Genomic DNA, 24,381 nt, shown 5'->3' with positions numbered 1-24,381 from the left:
GAACATGTTATTAATTATTTGTATTACAGCTTTTTTTCCATGACTGTCGAAGATGATATTAATTTAAAATCTCATAGTTCCGTAACAAAACCGAACCAAACTTATTATCTTTTTTTTCTATAAAAAACGTACTTCAGACATATTATAAGAATTTAGTTGTCGTTTTTTTTTTTGTGTAGGCTCTTATCATCTAAACTCCCTCCCCCACAAATAACTCGAGCGCCTTCTTGTGGGTAGATTGACGACCGAGTTGCATGCTAGGGTAGGTAGTATGGTTTTCGCAAAGGTAGGTTCACAGTGCATTCTCTCAACCGAGTAATGAAGCTGGTCGATGAGGCTGCTGCTGGATCCTGGCGTATCAGGATGATTCCGGTTGTTGAAAACGCTTGCTATAGCCTGCCCTGGCGAGTGACTCATGATGAAGTGGGGAGACGTGGTCCAAGTGCGTACTCCAGCGGATCATAAATCTGTACCTGTCCCATAGGTATGTAGCCGCCAACTCTGAAGTAATGCAAAATTACCCATGAGTTGGAGGGTGATGTGTCGCACAGGGCTCGGTTCTCGGTCTTCTGCTATGGATCCTCACATATGATGTTGTGTTGAGAATCGGGTATCCGGAAGGGGTTACGGCTGTAGGTTTTGCAGATGACGTGGCCCTGGTAGAATATTATTTACATTTATAGAAATGTACAGCATAGTACTGTATTTCCAAAAAAAGTGTTTCTATTATTTATACATCAAAGTTATTTTACTAGTTTTTTTTTTACATTTTTTTTTTGTCTTCAGTCATTTGACTGGTTTGATGCAGCTCTCCAAGATTTCCTATCTAGTGCTAGTCGTTTCATTTCAGTATACCCTCTACATCCTACATCCCTAACAATTTGTTTTACATATTCCAAACGTGGCCTGCCTACACAATTTTTCCCTTCTACCTGTCCTTCCAAAATTAAAGCGACTATTCCAGGATGCCTTAGTATGTGGCCTATAAGTCTGTCTCTTCTTTTAACTTTATTTTTCCAAATGCTTCTTTCTTCATCTATTTGCCGCAATACCTCCTCATTTGTCACTTTATCCACCCATCTGATTTTTAACATTCTCCTATAGCACCACATTTCAAAAGCTTCTAACCTTTTCTTCTCAGATACTCCGATTGTCCAAGTTTCACTTCCACGTAAAGCGACACTCCAAACATACACGTTCAAAAATCTTTTCCTGACGTTTAAATTAATTATTGATGTAAAAAATTATATTTCTGACTGAAGGCTCGTTTAGCTTGTGCTATTCGGCATTTTATATCGCTCCTGCTTCGTCCATCTTTAGTAATTCTACTTCCCAAATAACAAAATTCTTCTACCTCCATAATCTTTTTTCCTTTTATTTTCACATTCAGCGGTCCATCTTTGTTATTTCTACTACATTTCATTACTTGTGTTTTGTTCTCGTTTGTTTTCACGCGATAGTTCTTGCGTGAAAAACACTGAATTTCTCTGAAATTTGCAATTTAAAGGATGATCCAGTTTTTTCTACTAAAAAAGCTCATCCTGTAGAAAGAAATCGATAGTCAAATTAGAAAAGTGTATATGAGGTTGTAAATTAAGTATGAGAAAATGGGAATCATATTTAATAAAAAACGATCAGCTCATCATTCATACAGTATTTTACAAGAAAAATTGTTCTGGTTATTTTTCTCTTATGACTGAAAAACTGAATCAGAAAATTGATATTAATTGAGATTCATAAAAATCGGCAACTCATTCATTATTGACAGATTATTTATTATACACAGATTTTCAAAGTCTGTTGTAAGAAATATGTTAGTGAACCTCTAAAGTACAAAAAAATTTGTACCGATGAGTTCATTGACCTGCTGCCTGAAGAAAGCAATAAACAATGCATGGAAGCGGCTTTTGATATTTCTTCACTGGTATAAGAAATAAGTTGGGGATTTTTTAAATATTTTATTCCATACTGCCCTTATCTGGCCCCCAGTGATTTAAACAAATTTTTTCATGAAAATTTTTAAGCTGAATCATTTTAAAGTGACAAAAAATTATGCATTCTGTATTTTAACTTAACTTTTAGTTAATTTAACTCTTAATTTGTGTATTCTCTATATGTATTTAATACAATGTCAATTATTGTGATAAAATTGTAATGGTTTTTGTACGCTAGTATAAGTGCTAAGTATAATATTATAATATTATCTTTAACTATAATATTATCTTTGACAATTAATTTTATTTTTATAACTGTTTAATTTAAATACAATTTTATCAAATCATTCACCTAGTCATCGATTTACTATATTAATATAGAAACTGTTAAAATAGGTTGCTATGTATTCTATTTTTACACAAATCTTTCTCTTAATAATATCTTTAGGAAGTATTCTTTAGTGTCACTGCTTTTATCTGCCTGTAGCAGTTAACAAGTTTCCTTTCTATGCGACATTATTTTTTAGAAAAGAGAGCAGTGATGAACCATAAAATGGTTTAGATTGTTTTTTTAGTTTTAATTGTTTAGATTTTTAGTGAAGCATTCTTTGTGTTGTAGTTATGAAAAGCTCACGTAATTAGAAAAAAATTCAAATTTTAATATTATAGCGAAATTATAATTTTTCAGGAAATATGAAATCACCATAAAAAAAAAAAAAACATTCCAATGTGTTATACAGAATATAAAAGTATAGCATGTAAATGATTTTGAAAATGTAAACTTGTTACAAGCACACTAAAAGAATATATAAAATTAAAATAAAAGACTAATGGAAAGAAAAAAATTATTCCAGAATTTAATTGTTTATTTGCTCATTATTCATTCACATCAGACCAAAATTAGACTATGAAATGTCTTATTTCATTCTATTTATTTCATAATACTCTGGTAACTTCATTAATATCTTTTGGCTGTTGTACGATCTGAACATTTCATGAAAATCTCATCTATTCCTTATTCCTTTTGTTTTCAGGTAAAATTCATCTGCTCCATAGTAAGTTTTCTTTAGCACAAGAAGCAGATTTTTCAAGCAAAATCTTGTTATCCTGTGTCAAGACATGTCTTCTCTTGCTCATATTATGTAACGATTTTCTTCTAAAGTTGACCTTTCTGGTTTTGCATGTATTTCTTACCAGTATTGTTGCTTTTAATACCAGTAAGCCGTGTTAAGTGATATGTAAAAATTAAAACAGGTTGTTCTGGTAAGTGGTTGCCAAGAAAAAAATGTTTTCAAGACTGTGAGATCCAAAATAGAACAAGTGAAACACTTATAATTAATTAATTTAATTATCCAGTAACACTGAAAAACACTTTTAGCTAACATTATCGATTAGCATCTATACTTCCAACTTTCTGCAGGCATGCTCCGAGCATATTCATTGACATTACACATTTCTCACTTACTAGTACATGATCCAAGTAATCAAAAGCCTTGCAGTAAAGAAAAAGGTGGGGTCCCTCTTCCCTACTTGGTTTACTAAATACTGAATAAGCACTAGCATAACAGTTGTTGACTTATCCCTATCAAAATAAATTTAAATAAGTAAGTAATAAACTCAATTAAGTTAATTTTAACTTAGTATTTAATTTATTTAGGTTATATTAGTTTTGATTAACGCTGTAATTTTGTATTTTTGGAATAAATTTTTGTGTTATAGTCTGGTGCTATAATGGCCATCATTGGTTATGTTTGTACTGCCTACCCAGATACTGAGATGTCACTAATATTTTTACCATTTGTACATTTTAAAGCTCATCATGTAAGTTTAATTACATATAATATTTTATTAATTAAAATTTATTTAAAAAATTTTATTATAATATAATAGTGTTTTTTCTTTTTTGAGTTTACAGGTAGGCTTTATTTCAGTGTTTATGCACTGTGCAGATGCTTTATAATTATGTGGTGCATTCCTTTGGACGTTAGGTTAGTTGCTCTGTGGACAACCATTGGGTGTAATAAACCGAGATGTCAGTTGTTGAGCTGTGATTGAACATGCTTCAATTCATGTTGTTTCATTTATCAGAGTCAATTGTTGCAAGAAATATAATGTTTCTTTCTGTTGAGGAGGGCATTTTTCTCGTTGAACACATTTTTCATGAAGGTAACAAGTATATCGATTTAATAAAGCACTAGTTTTCTGAATTGAATTGCTCAAAGTGGAAGACCACCAAAACTAAACGAACAGAAGCTGCTGGAAATTTCAGCATGAAAGCCATATCTTGGGGTTAACCAGGCCCAACTATGTCATTCCTGAGCCCCCATCCAAGGACCGTGACTCAGTCTGTACATTTTCTTGCCTGCCTATAACTACTAGGGGAGGGGTTTATACTGCCTATAATCGGGACCCAATTATGTTGGGCCCTGATTAACAAATGAACTTACATTTGTTAACCACCAGTTTCAGTCCATGTGTTTGTATCCGCTTGTCAGTTAAAGATAATGCAGAATTGCCTCTTGTCTGTATTTCCTCTTCCGTCCTTCCGCTGACAAGGACCACAAGGTCATCGGCATATGCAATGGTCTCCGTCTGTGCTGGCAGACAAAGTTTCAACACGCCGTCATAAACCACATTCCAAAGCAGGGGCCTCAGCACTGACCCCTGTGGAACACCTCCAAACAGCTGAAACCAATAACCGCCTTGTTGTGTATCAGCTGTGGCCCACCTATCCTTTAGATAATCTCCAACCTGCCTGCACAGTTAATTAGTAATGCCTTTCTCTCTCAGCGACACCATAATGGATCCCCACAGTATGGAGCCGAATGCATTCTTTACATCTAACAAAATCATCATCCGCATATTCCTCGTTCTCCATGTGCCCTCTCTTTCTCTCGCAGCCCAGTTTATCACTCTTGAGATCACCTGGGTAGTCGGACTTTCCCTTACAGAAGCCATATTGGTTTAAGTGAATATCCATCCCAGCTTTTAGTTCATCAATTACTGCCAGCATCCTTTTCACCACTTTAGCCGTGGTATTTAACAGGCAAATAGGATGATACTCTGCTGGCCAACCAGCTGGTCCTCCCTTGGGGAGGAAGACCACCCATACCTCCTTCCAGCAAACCGGGAAGAAGCCACTCTCCAGACCCCTATTAACCATGATCTCCCAAAAGATCCATCTCACAAGGCTTTTGAGAATCAGTGCAGGAATCCCATCAGATCCAGGACTCCGTTTGTCACCCAATCTACCAATTGCCCAGGTCACCTCATCCATCGTGAATCTGCGTGCCTTAGAGTCCTGTTGTCTCTCTATGTCTTGTTCCTGACAGAACCCCAACCCCAATGAATTACACAAACAATCTTACAAAAATTGGAGTCTGGGTCAAATACGCGTTGTGGGTCCAAACTTTTTTAAAAATACAGTTAATAGTGACTGTTATTGTGCTGTTTTAACAAACTTCATTAGTCAGTTAACAGAAATGGAAATTATCACGGTTTGTTCAAACAAGATTGTGCCACAGTGTACACAACTAACAGGTCAATTATGTTTTTATGAAATGTCTTCGGTGAATGAATCATTTGAAGGGGTTTGTAGCCTGCACAATCACCCAATCTGACTATCTTACTTTCTGCAGCAGTGAAAGAAGAAGTGTATCACAACAGATCACACACAGTTGACGAACTAAAATCCTCATTAACGACATACGTAAGAGACATTCCAGTACACCAGCTGGTTAAAGTGTTTGAAAACAAATTGAAATGTGTGCAGTTTTGTTCTGATGTTGGAGGAGGTCATTTTCAACACTTTTTATAAACTATTCTAGTAATTACAGTATCCATTTTTATAAAGTAATACTAAGAAAATTTCATTACTTTTTTTCTTGTGCACAGCAATTTTCTGAATGCACTGTAATCTAACCGCCTATGTGGTTGAAAAATACTTAGTTTATTTTTGTCTGCTCCATAGCAAGGGAAGGTTTAGTAAATCCCCGTTTCTACCATCCTAGTCAAAAAGAATAATACTTAACATCCAATTTGTTTATGAATAATTTTAATGATGAAAAGCTAAATGGTTGATTTGACTAAAACACTACTTACTTGCAAGTTCTTTTTTTTCTTTTTTTTAATGATATTTAGTCTATGCTTATGTAAATTTAAATGTGTTTTACACTTTGTGATTACTGTACAGTAATACAGTAGAAACCTAGTAATCGTGACTTAAAATAGTACTTGGTCTGATCACTAAATATCTTGATTAACCAGAATTATCTTTCAGTCCATTTCTTTATTTAGTATTTTAGATAGCATGCATATTGCTATTGTGTAATGATTTATAAAATCTTAATCATCATAAAAATAGGTTTGCGGTTCTGACAATCAAAAGAATGAACATGAGAAGGTGAGATTGGAATATTATAGGCGGGTACCAGATAATTTTCTTTCCAAGTATGTCAAAAGAATGTTTATGGGAAAGAAAAGATAAATTTTTAGACAAAAACATTATCAATACCTGGTAACATATTGTGGTTACTAAACAAGTGTAAAATAGTTATTAATGAAGTGCACCAACTGTCCTTTCTTGCCCGCTTTAAAAGGAGTGGAGGAAATCTCCCAATATACCAATGCCAAAATTTCAGATAACTTAAATAGGGATTATTTAGTTAATAAATAGTTTTTGTAATTATTCCTTGAAAAATATTTATTTCTAAACCAAATTATGTAATATTTATATTCATAAGAATTAAATTATGTAATTCTTATATTATATAATTTATAATAATGTAATCAAATTAATATAATTTCTACGTAATCTAACTTACTTTTGTTTCCTTTATTAGCTAAACCTCGGTTTACATTTCTACTTTTCTCATTTTAAGTATATAAATTTGTGAAGACATAGCTTCTAGATGTAAGACAAGTCATTCATAATTAGAAGATTAAAAATATAGGTGTAAAAAAAGATTAAGAAAGATTCCCTTGACATTCAAGTTGAATATATAGGGTAGACTTGACCATCAGTTATCTATTTTTTTTATCAGTGTCTATTTAAAATTCTAAATTTATCTTTAGATCTTACATATTCAAAATTTAATCTTTTATGAAATAAATAAAATAATCAGTTCTACAACAATCTGTTTTTCTGTCTACAGTAACGTTGTGTACAACAATAATGTTTTAAATATTAAAAAACATGATTTTTCATCATTTTAAGTTGTTAAATTAAAATATAACAATTAAAATTAGTTATCACTTGTTTATCACATTGTATTCCTCTAAAAATGTGATAAACAAGTGATAACAATGCGATATGCTCGTATATATATAAAATACAAACATGGAAATTGTTTTTATATTTTCATTCATTATATTTGCTTCAAAATTGTTATTAGAAATAATTATTTTATTTGACAGGCCTTAACTAGTCTGTATTAACAGGTATGTTTTGCATTAAGAAGTAAATTTAATAATTTTTTATTTTTTTTAGGCTATAAAAGCAATAATGACATTGGATGCTGCTGGTATTTTATTTAAGTGGCAATTTTTTGATCGTGCAGCACATCTTGGTGGTGCCATAGTAGGAATGTAAGATATAAATTAAAAATTTTATTCTTTTACTTTTAAGAGATTAACAGTTATAGAGATTAATAGTTAATAAATTATAAGTGCAAACTTATGTCTTAAATATAAGCTAAAAATAAACAGATCCTTGGAGATTTAATCATTTTTGACAATCTTTTATATGATATTTTTCTTCATTTATACATCATCATAAAAATATAACTAATTGCTGATGAACTTTTATGAAATAAATAACATAATCAGTTCTACAACAATCTGTTTTTCTGTCTACAGTAACATTGTATACAACAATAATGTTATTTTATATTTTAAGATAACATGTGTAAAATACAATGGAATGCCGATTATCCAGACTGCCATTTACAAGGCTAAATCCAGCTAAATGGAAAATTAAAAAAGGTTCATCATAAGTGTGGACATACCATTCCGATGTATAATGGGTATCACACTTAATAAAAATATGAAAGTATAAAAAATAATTGTATTACAGTAAAAAGATACTCAGAACATAAGTAAGTACAGTATAATAAAAAACAGATACAATTAGACGTTACAAAAATCGAATGTGGTAGAAATTTGCTAATAAAAGAATCTGAATTTATAAAAACCATTTTAAATAAATTAAAATTTACTACTACCTTACTGTTTTATAAAAAATATCATTTCAAAAACTTACAAAAACATATTGAAGAGAAATTGCATTTATTATAAAAATATATTATTTTAAAACTGTTAAAAAAATAGAAAAAAATTACAGTACGTTTCATAGAATAAAACTTTATTAATACTAACATTTAATAATTTAAACATACCTTTAAAAATACTATTTCTTTTTTAAAAAAATCAAGAATGTATATTTGCTTGTATGTTGATCTTCATTTAGGAGCTACAGTAGCCAACATGTAACAGTGCGCTTGGATGATCAGCCCGCACATCTGCTATACTATTGTTCTCTAAAACATTGGCACACCATGATTAGTCAATTCTTAGTAGCATAAACATGATGTATGATACGTTGGGTAGTAATTGTCGCCACTCCAAGTTCACCGTTATTTGGCGGCAACTGTACGAGATCACATAATCATTTTAACAAAGAATCTGTATGCTTTAACTGTTCAATAATGATGGACAAAAATTAAGTTTGTGTGAGACAGCCCTGGATGTAAGTCATTGCCTTTTTTTGAGCTGTTGGCTGATCATATATGGTATCTACAATCTCATCATTGCACAAAATTTAGTACCCTGGGTTATTGTCATCACTAATGATCCATTCATCAACATTCTCGAAATCACAGTCTGTATTGCCCGATATGAAATCTCTTGTGTAAAATTCCTTACGTTATAAAATCTTCACGATGCATTACATCAGTATTGTTGGCATTGTTTTATTTAAAATTTCATTCCACATTCTTTGCTAATATCACCCTTCTGTCAGAGTTCCATGCATAGGCCACATAAAACGGCAATCTTTTAGATTAATGTCTTTGATTATCTTAATTATGCCACGTACATCTTCATTATCAGCCAAAAGAGTTCTTTTCATGTCCTCTGAAACCAGGGTGAACCCAACTGTACATAACCCTACCTTCTCCAGTATGCGAACGCTGTGCTGGAGTCTTCTGTTGAATCGCTGGTCCTTTGGGAACAAAATTTCGGTTTTAGTTAATAATATTTCAGTACTTGTTGTTCCTCTTGAAAAAACTAACAAACTGGGAGTTTGAAAAGACTTCTACCAACCTTTTCAGCTGAAGAGGTATCGAACAATAAAGAAACAAGTAATGTAACAGAGAGTGCTAAATTATTAAATGTATGGTTTCTTTTAGTAAAGTGTAACAAGGAAGTTAAATCCTTTTCTAAGGTTTCTCTCTTTGTAATAAGTAAGTGCATAATAACAGCTCTGGCTTCGAAATTTATTAAAAAACTTAGTAATGGTGCCCAGGTAAGTAATGATAACAAGAGTCGGAAACTCCTAGCCCTTAGGTGCATGGGGAAGGACAAAGTGATAGTGGAGCCCAATAATACACTAAATTCCAGCAGGAGAGTGTATCTTTCTAAGAGTGATCTTTTACCATGAGTTGGCTGGTATTGAATTATCTGAAATATCAGAAGATCTATCATCGCAGTCAGTCACTTCTGTGCAGAGGATTATGAATAAGTAAAATGGTTGTGTCAACATTTTCACTTATCCTAACCTTTTTTACTCCAACTGTTCCTAAGCGAATAAGACTTGGCTACCTCTCTGTCTGTGTGTGACCATTCATACCAAACCCAAGATGCTGCTTACAGTATCAGGGTTTTGATCACAACAAAATTGGTTGCATGAGGGAACAGATTTGTCTGCATTGCAGCCGTACAGGACATGATGATAGTGCATGCTTTGAAGCTGAAAAATGTATTAATTGTAAAGGTTCGCATTTGGCAAAACTTCAAGATTGTTTCGAGGTTGCCCCCTTTCCAAGGAGGAACAGGCTTTATTAAAAATTTGTACCGAGCAGAAAGTGTCCTTTTGTGTAGCTTGTCAGGAATATAGAAAATCCCTCAACATGAGGAATCCTATACAACGCACTGTTAAGTTTTGTCCAGGCTCTTTCTAATAATGTGCAAAAGGAGAATGCATGTCCATCATGGAAAGAACCGACCAAATTGGTCTAGGCTTTGTCAGACCAGATAAAATTCCTTACGTCTGCTTTTTCGTCACTGAATTCTTTTTAGGCAAAGACTACATGTCCTAAAACATTAGAAGCAGTTATAGACCAGTTTTTACCTCAGTTGTTAATTGTGATTTGCCTCAGAGTCAGCCAAGCAGATGGATAGTTGGGAAAGATTGGATGCAAGAATTCCTTTGGGCAATACAACAGGAGTCGTATAGTGTGATCCACCAACTTGTCGCATATATGGCATTTATATTTGTATTGTCATGGCATTTATAGACATAGAAAAGTCATTTGATAATGTAGACTGGAATAAAATGTTCTGCATTTTAAAAAAATTTAGTGTTGAGAGCATAAGAAAGAAACCGTAATAAAGAAGGGAGTCTGAAAAAAAGATGTTCCCTATCCCCGTTACTTTTACTAAATATAGTACTTTCTCACTTTAAAATTTTTACTGAATGACCATTTAGTAATGTTACTTTCTTCTACAGTATAAGGTTGGGTTGTTTTTTCCCCAATGTTTATTTTAATTTACCATCTTGAAATGATTTTACGTGGTCATTTATATTGAATTTTAATTAAATAATCTAGTTTTAAAGTATATATGATATAATTATCATTGTCACCATGAAATAAGGACAGTGTTACATCTTTTAAGCTTTCCTGTCAATATCTTGGATTTGGATTGATTTTTCCAGTTCTTTCTAGAGCAATTTTTTATAAAATCATTTATCAAGAGTTGGATGATAACAAAATTTATGTATGTTACTACTCATATTAGTTAATAAAAGACCATAAACTAGTGGCATTTTTGTCATAGTATACAGAAGAAATGATGAATTTTTCAATTTGATTGTTTATGGTAATGAAAATGAGTATTGCATAGCACTTTAGAAATGAAATGCCAATCATTTTTGTATAGTACATCTGTTGTCACAATTGAAAGTATAAGCAGGATTTGCTTTTTAGGCATATTTATCACCATAGTTATTCGGGATCAATTCGGTACATTGTTGATCGACTTTCAAAAAGGAAGCACATAACAAATGCTGCGCTAGCCTTCTATCAAATGATATAGAAATTGCACACCAGAATATACAATCAATGACACCTAACAAAGAGCATTGTGTTATTGCATGATAACATAAGCATGTAATACTTGTGGGGCATAAGGTTTATTAAAAAATTATGATGGAAAAAGAAAACAGAAAATTCAAATCATTGATAACTGGTAAAAACAAGTAAGTTGAAGGGGTTTTTTGGTACTGATTTGGGAATGTGCTGAGTTGAAAGAACCTGTCTGTTTTATGCGTTAACCGTACAGTTGTAACATGCTTTATATATATATAAGCATAAAAAGATAGTAAATCAACAAATTATGTAATATATTGTGTCATCAAATAATATAATATACAGGCTGGTTTGATTATTAGAGTAATTAACATAATACAATTTTTTCCTAGCAGACTTATTGCAGAGGATTTGATAACAGTAACTATTGTAATCATAAGTAATTTCTAGTATAAATTTGTTATTATGTATATTGTGTTGAATGCATATAATCTTCTTTTTCAGAGGATGGTATTATTATGGAAATTATTACATTTGGCAGAACCGTAAATATGTTGTTCAAGCATGGCATGATTTTAGGTCATCTTTTGACTGATAAAAACAATGTTAATAATCAAATATTTTAAAGGTAAATATATTTCCTATGCAAGTAATTTGATTTAATTTTTTTTTTTTTTTACCTTTCAATATATAACAAAATAAATTATGTTCACATAACCAAATGAATGAAAATGCAAACAAATGTTAGTGAGAGTACTGTTCCAGTAAGTCATGAAAAGTACTGTTCATCGGATTGAAGGTTCTGAAAATCATATGTACTATATGATTTTCAGAATATGTACTAAGATGATGTTCATATAAACATTGTATTCCTTTAAATCATTTTTGCTAACTTTTAATAGCTACAAAGCAATAAGATTACAATAAAAACTGATTATTGTGTGTACTTCTTTATCAATGTATCCTTCGTTTAGAATGAATGATTTTTAATTCGACCGGTGTATCCGTGCATGTTTGGATTTTTTTTTGCAACATATATGCATTTTGTGTTCTAATGATTATTTCACACAAAGAGCAGCATCCTTAAAAGGACGTTTAAAAAAGATAATGAAATCCTTAAAATATATGTATTACTTTTCTTTGTTACAGATTTTCAAATGTTACACTGCAGGGATAAGTAATTTTTTTATAAATAATAATGAATGCATTTATTACAAAAAAATGTGACGAAAAAATATTTAATTCTGGATAGTATTTATTAAAACGTGCACATATTTTAATACACATTGTTGTGTATGCATTTATTTATGTGTGAAGTCATTTAAATTAAATTCGAATGGTATTTTAATATTAAAAAATAAAAAATGTTTTATTATTTTGTAAACAAAAATTTAATGTTTTATTTCCTATTTTGTTATCGATATATATTAATTTGTTTTTTTATCTTACTTCTGACTAATATAAAAAAAAAACAGTTTATTTTTAAAGAAATGCTTCTTTTAAATAAGTTTGATGAAATGTTACAAAAAAGTAAATTTTTCTTTAATAAATTAGATACCTTTTACCACCTTTCTTTTTATATTTAAGGGAATAATTTATTTATGCTTTTAATTACAGGCTGATGCCAAATTTAATTGCTATACTTTTTTATGGATGAAAGATGAATTTTGTTGTGTATGAAAAAAGTCAACCCTGACTTGGATTAAAAACAAGAACCTTCCAGAAGAAAGACTTTTTCATGCTCCCATAAAGATCAGCATGATAAAGATCTCATTATTATCAAAATTATCTTCTATAAAGTGAAAAGTTAGGTTTTCAGGTTAATCATATTTAAAATTTGTGACAAAACTTTTTAAAGAGATTGATGGGCTGTGTATTAAGATATCCACGTTCAATTAATTTAGTAACAGAAAGATGTATGGAACATAAAAAGCTGTGAAAAATATATATTTGAATATAAAACAGCGATTAAGGATGTATAAATACGTCAAAGTTAAAAGATTTGCACAGTACAGAAAAAAATGGAGAATACCATCAAACCAGTGTGACAGATGACAGAAAAAGTAAATATAATATTAAACTTTTTAAAATTAAAATATAAAAATATGTGGAAACAAAAGTTTATTTTTAAAATCAAATTGAAATGTTATATTTTGTACTATAGCAGTGGCTTACTTACCTAAAACTTCAGATTATTTTCAATGTAAAAATAAATTATGGTAGCATATTAGTTGAAACAATAACTTCTGCAAAATAAAATCTAAGTTCATTACTTTCTGGTGGGTTGTTACTTTAATCAAAGTCTAAATTCTTACAGTACCTTTACTATATTGTTATCAATGTAAAAGTTCATACTGCCATCCTGAAATTAGTTCAGCAACAGAAATGCATTCTGAAGTAATAATTCAGACCATCATCTTTGCTAACATACAAATCCCAAATTATTACTTTTGTTATAATTAAGTTTATATAATATATATGCGATGTTATTTTCTTTTAAAAAATTCTTCATACATTTTTAAGAGAGAAAAAATTCAATTTAATAGAACAAACACCTAAAGACAAATTACACAGAAAGTGGTTTAATTTTACAGTAACAGTAATTACTCAAAATACAGACACAATAACAAATGATGTGTTCAACCAAGAAAAAAATTAAAAAGTGCGATAAAGTTAAAGATAGAATTCTACATTTTAATAGTAATCCTTGAATTTTTTTACTAGCAATAGTTCAGTATTTTATCATAACAGAAATATCTGATGTGGACAACACATGACTTCCTTGTACACAGATTAAATTAAATTACATTTACACATTATTTTTTTTAAATGAAAAGTACATAAAATTTTATTTCATAAAAAACTTCTAATATTTTATCTTTTTTTTGTTATTGAATTATTATTCATCATAAAAATAATTTTACAGTGAGAGGTTAACATAATTATTAATAAATCAATGTGTTTATAAGATCCAAATATTTCATTAATAAAAATTTTATTTGGTTATAACTCTGAAACCAATGAAAAGAAGTACCACTTTTGATATATCGTTAAAAAGCTATCAATGAGGGCTTTTATTACTGCAGTTAAGAAAAAGTCCAAACACCAATTTTATTTTTATTTTTGGCTTTTTTTGACACTTTTGGTTCAGGCAATCAAAAGGAGAGGTGCACAGTTAGATGTTACAACAGTCCTAAATCCAAAATTTCAACATCATACGGCTAATCATTTTTTAATTATATGAGATACATAATACATATGTGCATACAGATGTCATGCCGCAACTAGTCAAAATGGATTCAGGGATGGTCAAAATTGATATTTCTGTTGAAATATGAAAACCAAAATATTTCATGATCACAATACTTTCTTTACTTCGTACAAGGAAGTAAAACTAATTTAATTTTATTTAAATTACTTCTATTTTATTTATTAATAAAGTCTGTAATTTTCCATCAGCCAAACCTTTCTGGATGTCCTTGATATAGTCATTTTCATACAAATTATGCTGCGCTTCGTTAAAAATATTAATTATATTCAAAACTATAACCTAAGCAAGCTAAAATTAACTGTAAAAAAGTGATTGAACAACAAAGGTGGACTAAGGAGGATAAAAATAACTTCCAAAGACCATGTTATTAGTAATTTTAGACTTGTGAAAGGAATGTCTTTTGAAAATAATTTTTTTAATGACAAGAGTAATTTATTAATATTTAAAACTAAGCATAGTATAATTTTAGTATTTTTCCTTTTACATGTCATAAAAATGTTCAAAATATCCGTCTTGAGCACTGATGGAGAAATCGACTTGTTTTTATGCCCAGTTCAATTTTTCTTAGTTACCGCAGCACTGACTTCAGCTAGCAGAAATGCTATCTTTTGATATTTTCTTTAAATTCACCAAAGTGTGTATGTTGTTCTTGTTATAGTAACTTTCAAATGAACAAAAAATAGAAATTTGGTGGTGAGAAAAATTTTGAGACCACAGATACCGTATTCCACAAGAAATTACAGTTATAAAAAAATTCATGCAACTCCATAGCCAAATTGGAAGTGTGACACAGAGCATCCATCTTGCTGTAACCAATATTTTTGCTCTTTATTTCAAGCTAAGCTATAAGATTTGTAATTTATGAATAATTTTCTGCATCCCAATCCCATTGGGGAAGACACACCCACTTTGTGGCAATTCCAGTCGACACACCACCCTCTCCATTTTGAGCCCTGAGGGGCTTTACCGGAGGTCATCTTTAGACCCTCTTACATCTCACAGTCATCAGTCGGGATGCCACCGATGCAAATTGCTCGGCAGACATTTACAACAGTAAAAATTATATCAGCCAACACCTTCGCTTTAGGCTTCTTTCGGACAGCTTCACTCTTTTTCCTACAATATCACCCTCTGAACTGCTAAGTGAGTCCGTGGAAGCGCGAACTCTGTATCTAGTTCCAGTTTTAATACCAATGCTTGTGACTAAATGCCTCAACCATCAACTAAGTAATGAGTCATTACAACGCTAAACTCATACCATTCAAAATGTGTTACATGTAATAACAAAATTCAGATTACATCCCATCGCCCATTATAAACATCATACCTGAAGACCGCCCCTTGGCAACACAGTGCCACACCTCATGGCTGCATGGACTACCATGGCCTCAGTAGCACAGTCAAGCCCCGCCAACAGTGGCTCCACCACCCAACTTTAACAACTATTGCTCTAAATTAACCGCATGACATTTACTTCATCACATTCATTCACTCTCGGCAAGACAATACATATGTACCTTTATGTGTTTATTTAGACAAAAGTACAAACATCTTGGACCTACAGTCAAAAAACATGAATGCAAACATACATTTAAAATGTATGGAAAACTTACCATAACTGAAAAAATTTGTCATACATAACATTTAGTCATCTCAATATCATAAACTTCTAACTTTCAGACTAATACACTTCATTCCACTTAACAGAGATAAATTACACGAATAAAATTTTTAATTAAAGCAAATGACCATTACAGTACACTATTAGACAAACTCCTACACAAATTTTATTATTAAAAACAAAATAAATTACAAAAAAGATAAATTCATTAAAATAATTTATGTTACATCGCATTCAGAACTGTAAAACAATATACAAATTATCAAACAATTTTGTTCTCCTGTGGTGTACAAATTTTGACTGCTGAGACTGAAATAAGTTTTACATTTGACAAAACAGATGGAGTATTTCATAATAAGAGCTCATTAAAACATTTCACCATTGAGTATACTTTCACAAACTGGCTTGTTGAAACAAATCTAAAATGCACAGGAATTCATAATTAAAAAGATCTTAAATAAACAATAAAGGACACAAATTAAATACACTTGTGAATAATCCAAAATATATATAATAATAAAAGAGGTTTTACAAAAACACAACTTAATAATATCTTACATAATTTTTGAGCATGTAATTAATAAAAAAAATGTTACAAAATTAAGTTCAAACATCATTATTACTACAGCAATCAGCATCGACAGAGGCAGACTCTGTAGAAGCTTTTATCACCAAGAAAATACAACTTAGACTCGGATAAAATTTTTATAATTTTAACCTTAAATAAAGTACACTGAAATTGATTTGAAACATTTTTTAACATTTATGTTGTAAATTTTTCCATCTTGATATTCCATTCTCAAGCACTTATTTCTTTTTGAATAGTATCCCAATATTAAAAACTTGGTAATATTGGAGGGCAAGTGCATACAAGGTGTTTATCTCCATATATATCATCAATACGTCCAACTGTTGGCCAGATTTTATTATCGGGTCGAACAAATTCCTGTACAGAATTTAAAATGAAATATGAATATACAAATATACAAAATATACAAAGTTATAATCTCTTAACTTTTAATTTTGCCACAACATACTTGTTAATAAGTTAATGTAATTTATTTATCTCTTGCTTTGGAGGTTTTATGGCATACCTTTTTTTTCAATTATTAAAAAGTTAGTTTTTCCACCATTTTGGGGGTGGAACAAAACACTTGATCTACAAAATTGATATTTTTATATTTTATGCATTTTAGTAAACCTTACATTACCATGTTTGAACCAACTTGATAGCTTACCCCGTTATTGTGTAATGATTATTATAAAATTTATATTTTGGCGACCATGTTGAGGTAAACCCAATGGCTAATTCATGTAACGAATGGCTGCATTTGTGTAATTTAGTAATCTAAAATCAAAATCCAAGAGAAATGTTTCCACACACATACATACATAATTGAATCTAATAACATACTGTACATTCATTGAAAATTACATCTCTAAATGGCCGGCCTCGGCCTCCATGGTGTGAGTGGTAGCATCTCAGCCTTTCATACAGAGGTCCTGGGTTCGAATCCCAGTCAGGCATGGCATTTATCATTTATCAGGGAATTTATCATTTTGTAACTCTTTGATAAGGTAAGAGAATTGTTCCCCCTCTGTTAATGTCTAATGCAGAGAAAACTAATAAATATTCAAGGAGACAGGTTGAAACAGTGAAAAATTAAATAAAAAATCATTATTGTAACTCCTTAAAGAATGACTTAGGTTTTGTACCAAATTAAGAATAATTTAATAACGACTTCAAAAACTGAAATTTGAACAAGTCAAAAAGTCATTTTGGTTTGTAGTATGATTTTTAAAGTTAGCTTTACTTTTTTTTAAAATTAAACCTGTAAACAATGTAGCTATATGAAAAAATAAACGATTTGCAAGAAATATAAAAGTAAGAAACTTCATCTTGATAAAAAAAAAAAAATCTGAAGTGAACACCACATGACTTCCTTGTAAGCCTATTAAATTATATCTACACATTTTTTGCTGCATTTCATTTAAACTTATTTCATTTGAATGTAGATACAATCCTCCAATACTTTATATAAAGTGGACAGTTACAGAATTGCATTGTGCTGGACACCACACTGATCACATTTTTTTGTGATGTACATATCAGCATTTTATTTCAGTTTATATATTAATTTTGTTACACGCCACTCAAGTAGTTGTGTAGTGTAAGTGAGAACGTGTCAGATCTGTAACTATGGACACATCGGTTGGAATCTTGACTTCATTTACATTTTTTTTTTTTTATTTAATTATATTGATTTGCTAATAATAATTATTAGCCTGTGTAAAAATTTTTGAATTAAAATGAAAAGAATAAAGTTTTATTTCACTAATAACTTCCAATTTATTTTTAATTTTTTTTTTTTTGTTATTGAATTTTTATTGCAATTTGTTTTTACAGTCAGAGGTTAACAATTATTAATAAATCAATATATTTAAATTAAAAAAAAAAGTTAAAAAAGAATAAATGTATATGAATTCAGATTTGAACCGATGTGCTTTTCCCCTTGTAAGATCCAAATATTTCATTAATTAAATTTTATTTGGCTATAACTGTGGAACCAATAAAATTAAGTACTACTTACAATATATTGTTGAAAAATTCTGAGGGCTTATAATACTGCAGTTAAGAAAGAGTCCAAAATACAAAACATTTGGATTTTTGGCTTTTTTTTTACACTTTTGGTTCAGTCGATTGCAATCAAAAGGCCAATTATTTTTGAGTTATCAAGATACATTCATGCTTTTTTACATACAGACGTCTCGCCGAAACTAGTTAAAATGGATTTAGGGATGATCAAAATGGATAATTCTGTTGAAATCTAAAAACCAAAATTTTTTGCGATCACAGTACTTTTCTTACTTCGTCCAAGGAAGTAAAAAGAGGAATGATAATGTAAGTAGACTGCTACCAACAATGAACAGGAATATCTGTTTGTGTTTGTCCATTAGAATTTGTAAAATGCAATGTGCCTATTTTCTGATAATCGAGTTGATTTTTGATAGAGCTATCCAGACTGACAACACTGATATCAATGTAGAAGCAATATTCACTGTAATTCGACAGTCATTTTGAATAATTGTGTTAACCGTGTCAGTCATTTCCTGTGTTGCCGATGTTTTCAAACAACAAGAGTGAGGTTTATTCTCTATATGTTTCGACAGTCTTAAAAGATTTACTCCATTTATAAATGCTTACATTTGTCAACATTTCCTTCACTATAATATCTTTTAAGTCTTATGTAAATTTCTGACAGCTTCATATTTTCTTTTGTAAGAAATTTTGTAATAATAAACTTTTCCACTTATAACGAAATAACATATAACAGCTAAGTGCTGAACTGTTGGAATAGGTTAATGCTAGTTTCCAGCCATCAGATGTGCTACTACTTCAGCTTTTATTTCTTATATTTCGCACCAGATTCAATTTATAATTTAAATTTTAACACTCCTCATAATTAAATTTGAAATTACTTTGTATTATTGAAAGACATTACAAAAAGAAATTTACGGTGCTCTATTTTCTATGAGAAAGTTGTGTATTTTCCATGAGATGTTTGATTATATATTTGAAGAATTTTAGTTCATCAAACGGCAGCCAGTTTGTCTGTTGGCTTTGTCATCTAGCGATATTTTCAAACATAAATGTTATTTATTTTCAGTAACTATATAAAAAGGTAGTTGTATTTAAAATTAAATTTTTATTACACCCACATGCATATATATATATAACACAGCTAGCTAAAATATTAATAAGAATTTCGTTATCTAATCGTACAGTAAGTGTTGTGAATGTTTAATTACAGTAATTTTTAAATTAAAATATTTTTTTTTCCTATGAGTAAGTAAAAATATACCATTGGAAATGCTGCTTGTATCCTGCTATAAGGTCGATTCCATTCATCAGCCATAACTTGTTCTTGTGTGTGCGGTGATAGTTTTAAAAGATTTAGATTTATATCCATTTGTTTATTTTCTATTGCAGCAATTTCTTCTCTGATACCTATTAAAACAAACATCTTATTTAAACAACTTAGAAAATCCATTAGTGTAAATTGCAAAGTATTACTGTGCTACTACTTTGAACAACTACATTCTCTAGTATTAAATCTGGTACAACTTTACTTAAAAATTTGTGGGAATATATAATATTAAAAAAAAACCACAAAATTATAAATGATAATTGAAATCAACTCCCATGACATGTTTGCTAATAAATGTGAACTAAGGAATGCATACCAATAATGTCAACATGTTATTATTGCAGTTTAAATCAATGTAAGATTAAATTTATTTTTTATAAATTAATGTTAACATTAAATATGATGTGTGTGCAAACGTGTATATATAATTAGATCACAATGCAGGGCAAAAAAAGAATGTAAATTTCTACTCATTCATTTAAAAAAAAAAAAATTATTTTATTATAGTTGCATGATAGCTTTAATATTAGTAAAAGACAAAATAATAAATATATTTTATTTTTTAAATTATCCACTCAGTTAAGAAACACTTCTGATATATTGAGAAACTGTAAAAGATGAGTTTTTTACTTTTGATAAGCAACAAAATGGTTGCTTAGATGGATGGTTGGATAACCCATTTTTATCCTATTAAAAATTTACAGGCTATATTCTGTCGCCAAATGGCTTCAACAATGCATGGTACCTTAAAATCTTGTGGTAGTCCTGAAAAGTGCCATTTGAGGTTTTTGGAATGATGGCCTTGATAGGGGTCTTTTGTGAGATAGCCTGAGAAAAAGCTGGTCTCCAGCAATTTCGGCTCAAATGTAGTCGGAGAATTGCAGCTTGCCCGAGCTCTTCCCTCAGCGGCAGTGGTGAACCCCCGGCCCCCCACAGCCACAAAGTGTCAGTCATCTTGCACTGAGGCGGTTCTCCCAGAGCAATCCCATGCTGGGCCCGACAGCCAGCAAACTTCTTTCTTCTTCTTCTCCAGGCGGTGGTTGATGATGAATTGAAAATTCGCTCTTTTATAGGTGCCTGCGAGTGATGGGACTGCTGTGGTGGGAGAGTTGCACAGTCGGCTACTTGGTGAAGAATGAGTGGCACTTGTGCAGGCACGTAGGTATACTGTACTCCCACTGATATCTGAATGCCTAGCATTGCAGTCACTGTTTTGAAGTTTGGCAACAGTACATTAACAACAGATTGAACAGCCTGTAATTTGTAAGCTAGAGTTTGAATGATTACTATATTATGAATGAAAGGCAGCTTCAGATCAATAAATGGCCCTCATTTTCACAAATAAAGGGTCTGATTAAGTAGTATCCCATCAAAAAATATGTAATTTTTGTTTATTTTTAAATTAGAAACAATTAATACATAAAAATATTAAGTGTATATGAGATAATAATAAAGTAAAAAAATCAATGGAAATTAAAATAAAATTTAGAAGGCATCAATTGAATTTTTAAAAAATAATTAATGAGTTATTAATGAAAGCATATTTTGATTTCTGTTTCTTGAAGTACTGTGCTGCATAGAGGAAAATGTTTGGTTTGGTTGATATGGATATTGTTATTTTTGTTAGAAATAATAAGACTTCTTTATTTAGCAAAGATAGTATTAACATAAATATATCAAAATTAATATTTTTATTTATTAATTATCGGTCCTTATGTTTATATACATATGGGTACCAGCAAGCAATCTGATAGTCATGTATTTTCTGTAATTTTGTTCTTACACTAGAAGCCCAAGATAATCATTATGGTTTCAATTTGTTGGGCTGAAAATCAATTTCATTATTTTATGAGATATAATTTTCAACAAAACACATAAACTTGAAACAGAAACAGCTACTAGAAGGAACCAACGTAGTGACCAGTGTTTAACATTCATCCAAGGAACAAGAGAAGGAATAAAGAACAATTGAAAAAGAAAGATAGAGAGGCTTTCTTAAATTAGGGGTATTAAACCAAAATATCATAAAGTGAAACGGATTCTTATAATACAAGGGACAATCAGAAAGTAAGTTACAACCCCCTCTATGAAACAAATACATATTTATAAAACTTTTCTTTTTTTTTTGAACAAAAAACTACATATTTTTATCTATTTTTTGGCATAATCACCAAAACCACACTTCTCATTTGAATTTTTGCAGTAACTCTACGTTACATAAGCTGAATGAGAAGTAATATTGTCATGAAGAAAACCTACCCCATCGCTCAATCTTCCGGTCTTTGATCTTTAATGGCTTTACACAATTTTTTTAGTCTCATAGTAAGATCAGCATTCATTGTTCCTCGAGACATAAATTTACTGTAAACAACTCCCTCAGAATCGAATGTTGATGTTTGTGGTTGTCGGTCTAACAGATGTGGCACCCATCATGCACACATCTTATGGTAACCAAGCTAAATAATTGCAAACACAGGACCGTAACTGATGTTAAGTTCACTTATAATCTCTCTAATTTTAATGCACCGGTTACTCAAAATCATTGCATTCACATGTTACCCATCGTGCTTACAGTTGAAGGACGCCCAGCACACAGTTCGTCACTCACATTTATTCTTACATTTCTGAACATTTGGCACCATTTTGTGATCATGGGGTGTGACAGTGCATTCTCTTCGTATACCTCGACAATTTGGCAATGAATTTCATAACTGTAATTTTTTGCCCACAAAAATCATACTACTGGACGAAACCTCTAGAGGACACGCCATATTGACAATGATACTACACACATACCGAATGTCATACAGAATTGCTGCTAGGGGAGTGTAAAGACAACAACATAACCAGTGCTGCCACCGTAAGACATTAATATACCACTTTAATTCAAGAACAGCAAGGGTGTAACTTATTTTTTGATCCACTTCTCTTATACCATACTTAAGTAATATAATTACTATCCAGGTTTCACGCTTAAAACTTGTACTATTAAGGAAGGTTTAATTTTGTAAATCAAATCTTATATCAGATATTCAAATATTTCTTATATGAAAAAAAATTATTTATCAGAACTGCTGTATTTACCGATGAGTGCGCAACAGAATCTGTCCAATTCTTCTTTGTCTTCAGATTCAGTCGGTTCAATCATAAGAGTACCAGGAACTGGCCATGACATAGTCGGTGCATGAAATCCTAAAAATAAAAAACATTAAATGTTAATTTTAATAATTATTTAAGATGTTTAAGAATGTAAACCTACAATAATTTATATAATCTATTAAACATGGCCTGTTGGTATGATTATACAATAATAATAATAATTTATAAAAACCTCTTACCTACAACTTTCCTTTAAAAGTTGTTGATAAGTGGTTTTTATAAATTATTATTATTTAATAGTTAATATCAAGAAAAATGCAGAAACAACACAGGAACAATGGAAAAAGCTTATAAAATAGTGTGTAAGGTTTGGACAATAGATGTTTTGAAGCCATTACCCTTGAATGAACAAGGGATACGATTCAGCTGCAGTTACATCAGAATAAGCCCTAGGCCTGACATTATAGATACTACTGAAGGCCAGCTACAGAGAGTGTGCAATAACATTCAATGAATATGTGCGGTAACATTTGAGCATATGAGCGAAATTGTAACAGTAATCTGTTTTGCAATCGATTACAAGAAGCTGTTCACCAAGTACAGAAAACATTATTTGTTTATAAAAATAAGTCACTTTCTTATGTAAATAGTAAAAGTAAAATATCTTTGTATAAAGTTTATTGGAGTCTGTAACTGTAATCTCGCTGCAACCTCACTTTTTAGTTTTGTATGCATTTTTATTAATTATTGTAAATTTCATAGATAATCAGAATTATTGTTTGTGAAATATAATTTATCTATTTTGTAAGTAGTAAGATACTTAAGAGTAAATAAATTGCATTTGTAAGAATTTTAATATGTGTAATCCTCTAATATCTTTATCAAACTGGTAGCATGCAACAGCATGATATATATTTTTTTCATTTGTAAATAGCTTACAACTCATAAATTTCATTAACAGAATATGTTCTTTTGAAAAAAATATTTAAGAATTATTTTCATATAAAGCAAATTATTCCCATACTGTAATAAAAAATAATGGAACTGTTGAAATCAAACATAAATCAGTATTGTTGCTTCAAATGAATATTTTCAATTCATTAAATATAACAATAATTTTCACTAAATCATTAGTTCTTCAGAATTTTTATTCCTGCCTTTTTAAATATTTGCAAACAAAAACTATATTACACGATTTGTATTTCCTAAACTTATAATACAA

General features: G+C 30.5%; 1 protein-coding gene across 8 annotated transcripts in view; it reads left to right on the top strand.

Moving 5' to 3' along the window:
• Positions 1 to 3,659: 3,659 nt before the first annotated feature.
• The window catches only part of LOC142329891 (presenilin-associated rhomboid-like protein, mitochondrial), a 24,698-nt gene continuing 3,976 nt past the window's right edge, over positions 3,660 to 24,381 (top strand). The window contains exons 1-5 of one of the 8 annotated variants that reach the window (XR_012757614.1): positions 3,660 to 3,755; positions 7,423 to 7,520; positions 11,744 to 11,867; positions 12,857 to 13,302; positions 21,134 to 21,218. Coding sequence is in view for 4 of the 8 variants with exons in the window: in XM_075374803.1 (XP_075230918.1) it covers positions 3,666 to 3,755; positions 7,423 to 7,520; positions 11,744 to 11,834 (279 nt within the window). In the remaining 4 variants the exon portion in view is untranslated. Of the gene's footprint in view, positions 3,756 to 7,422; positions 7,521 to 11,743; positions 11,868 to 12,388; positions 12,690 to 12,856; positions 13,512 to 21,133; positions 21,305 to 24,381 lie in introns of those variants that run through there. The other 7 variants (XR_012757612.1, XR_012757615.1, XR_012757613.1 and 4 more) reach the window with 7 other exon arrangements.

This window comes from Lycorma delicatula, chromosome 9 (genome assembly GCF_047948215.1).
Source record: "Lycorma delicatula isolate Av1 chromosome 9, ASM4794821v1, whole genome shotgun sequence".
NCBI classification, from domain to species: Eukaryota; Metazoa; Arthropoda; class Insecta; order Hemiptera; family Fulgoridae; genus Lycorma; species Lycorma delicatula.
The sequence above is the reverse complement of the archived record's forward strand: the minus strand, read 5'-3'. Positions and strand labels throughout refer to the sequence as shown.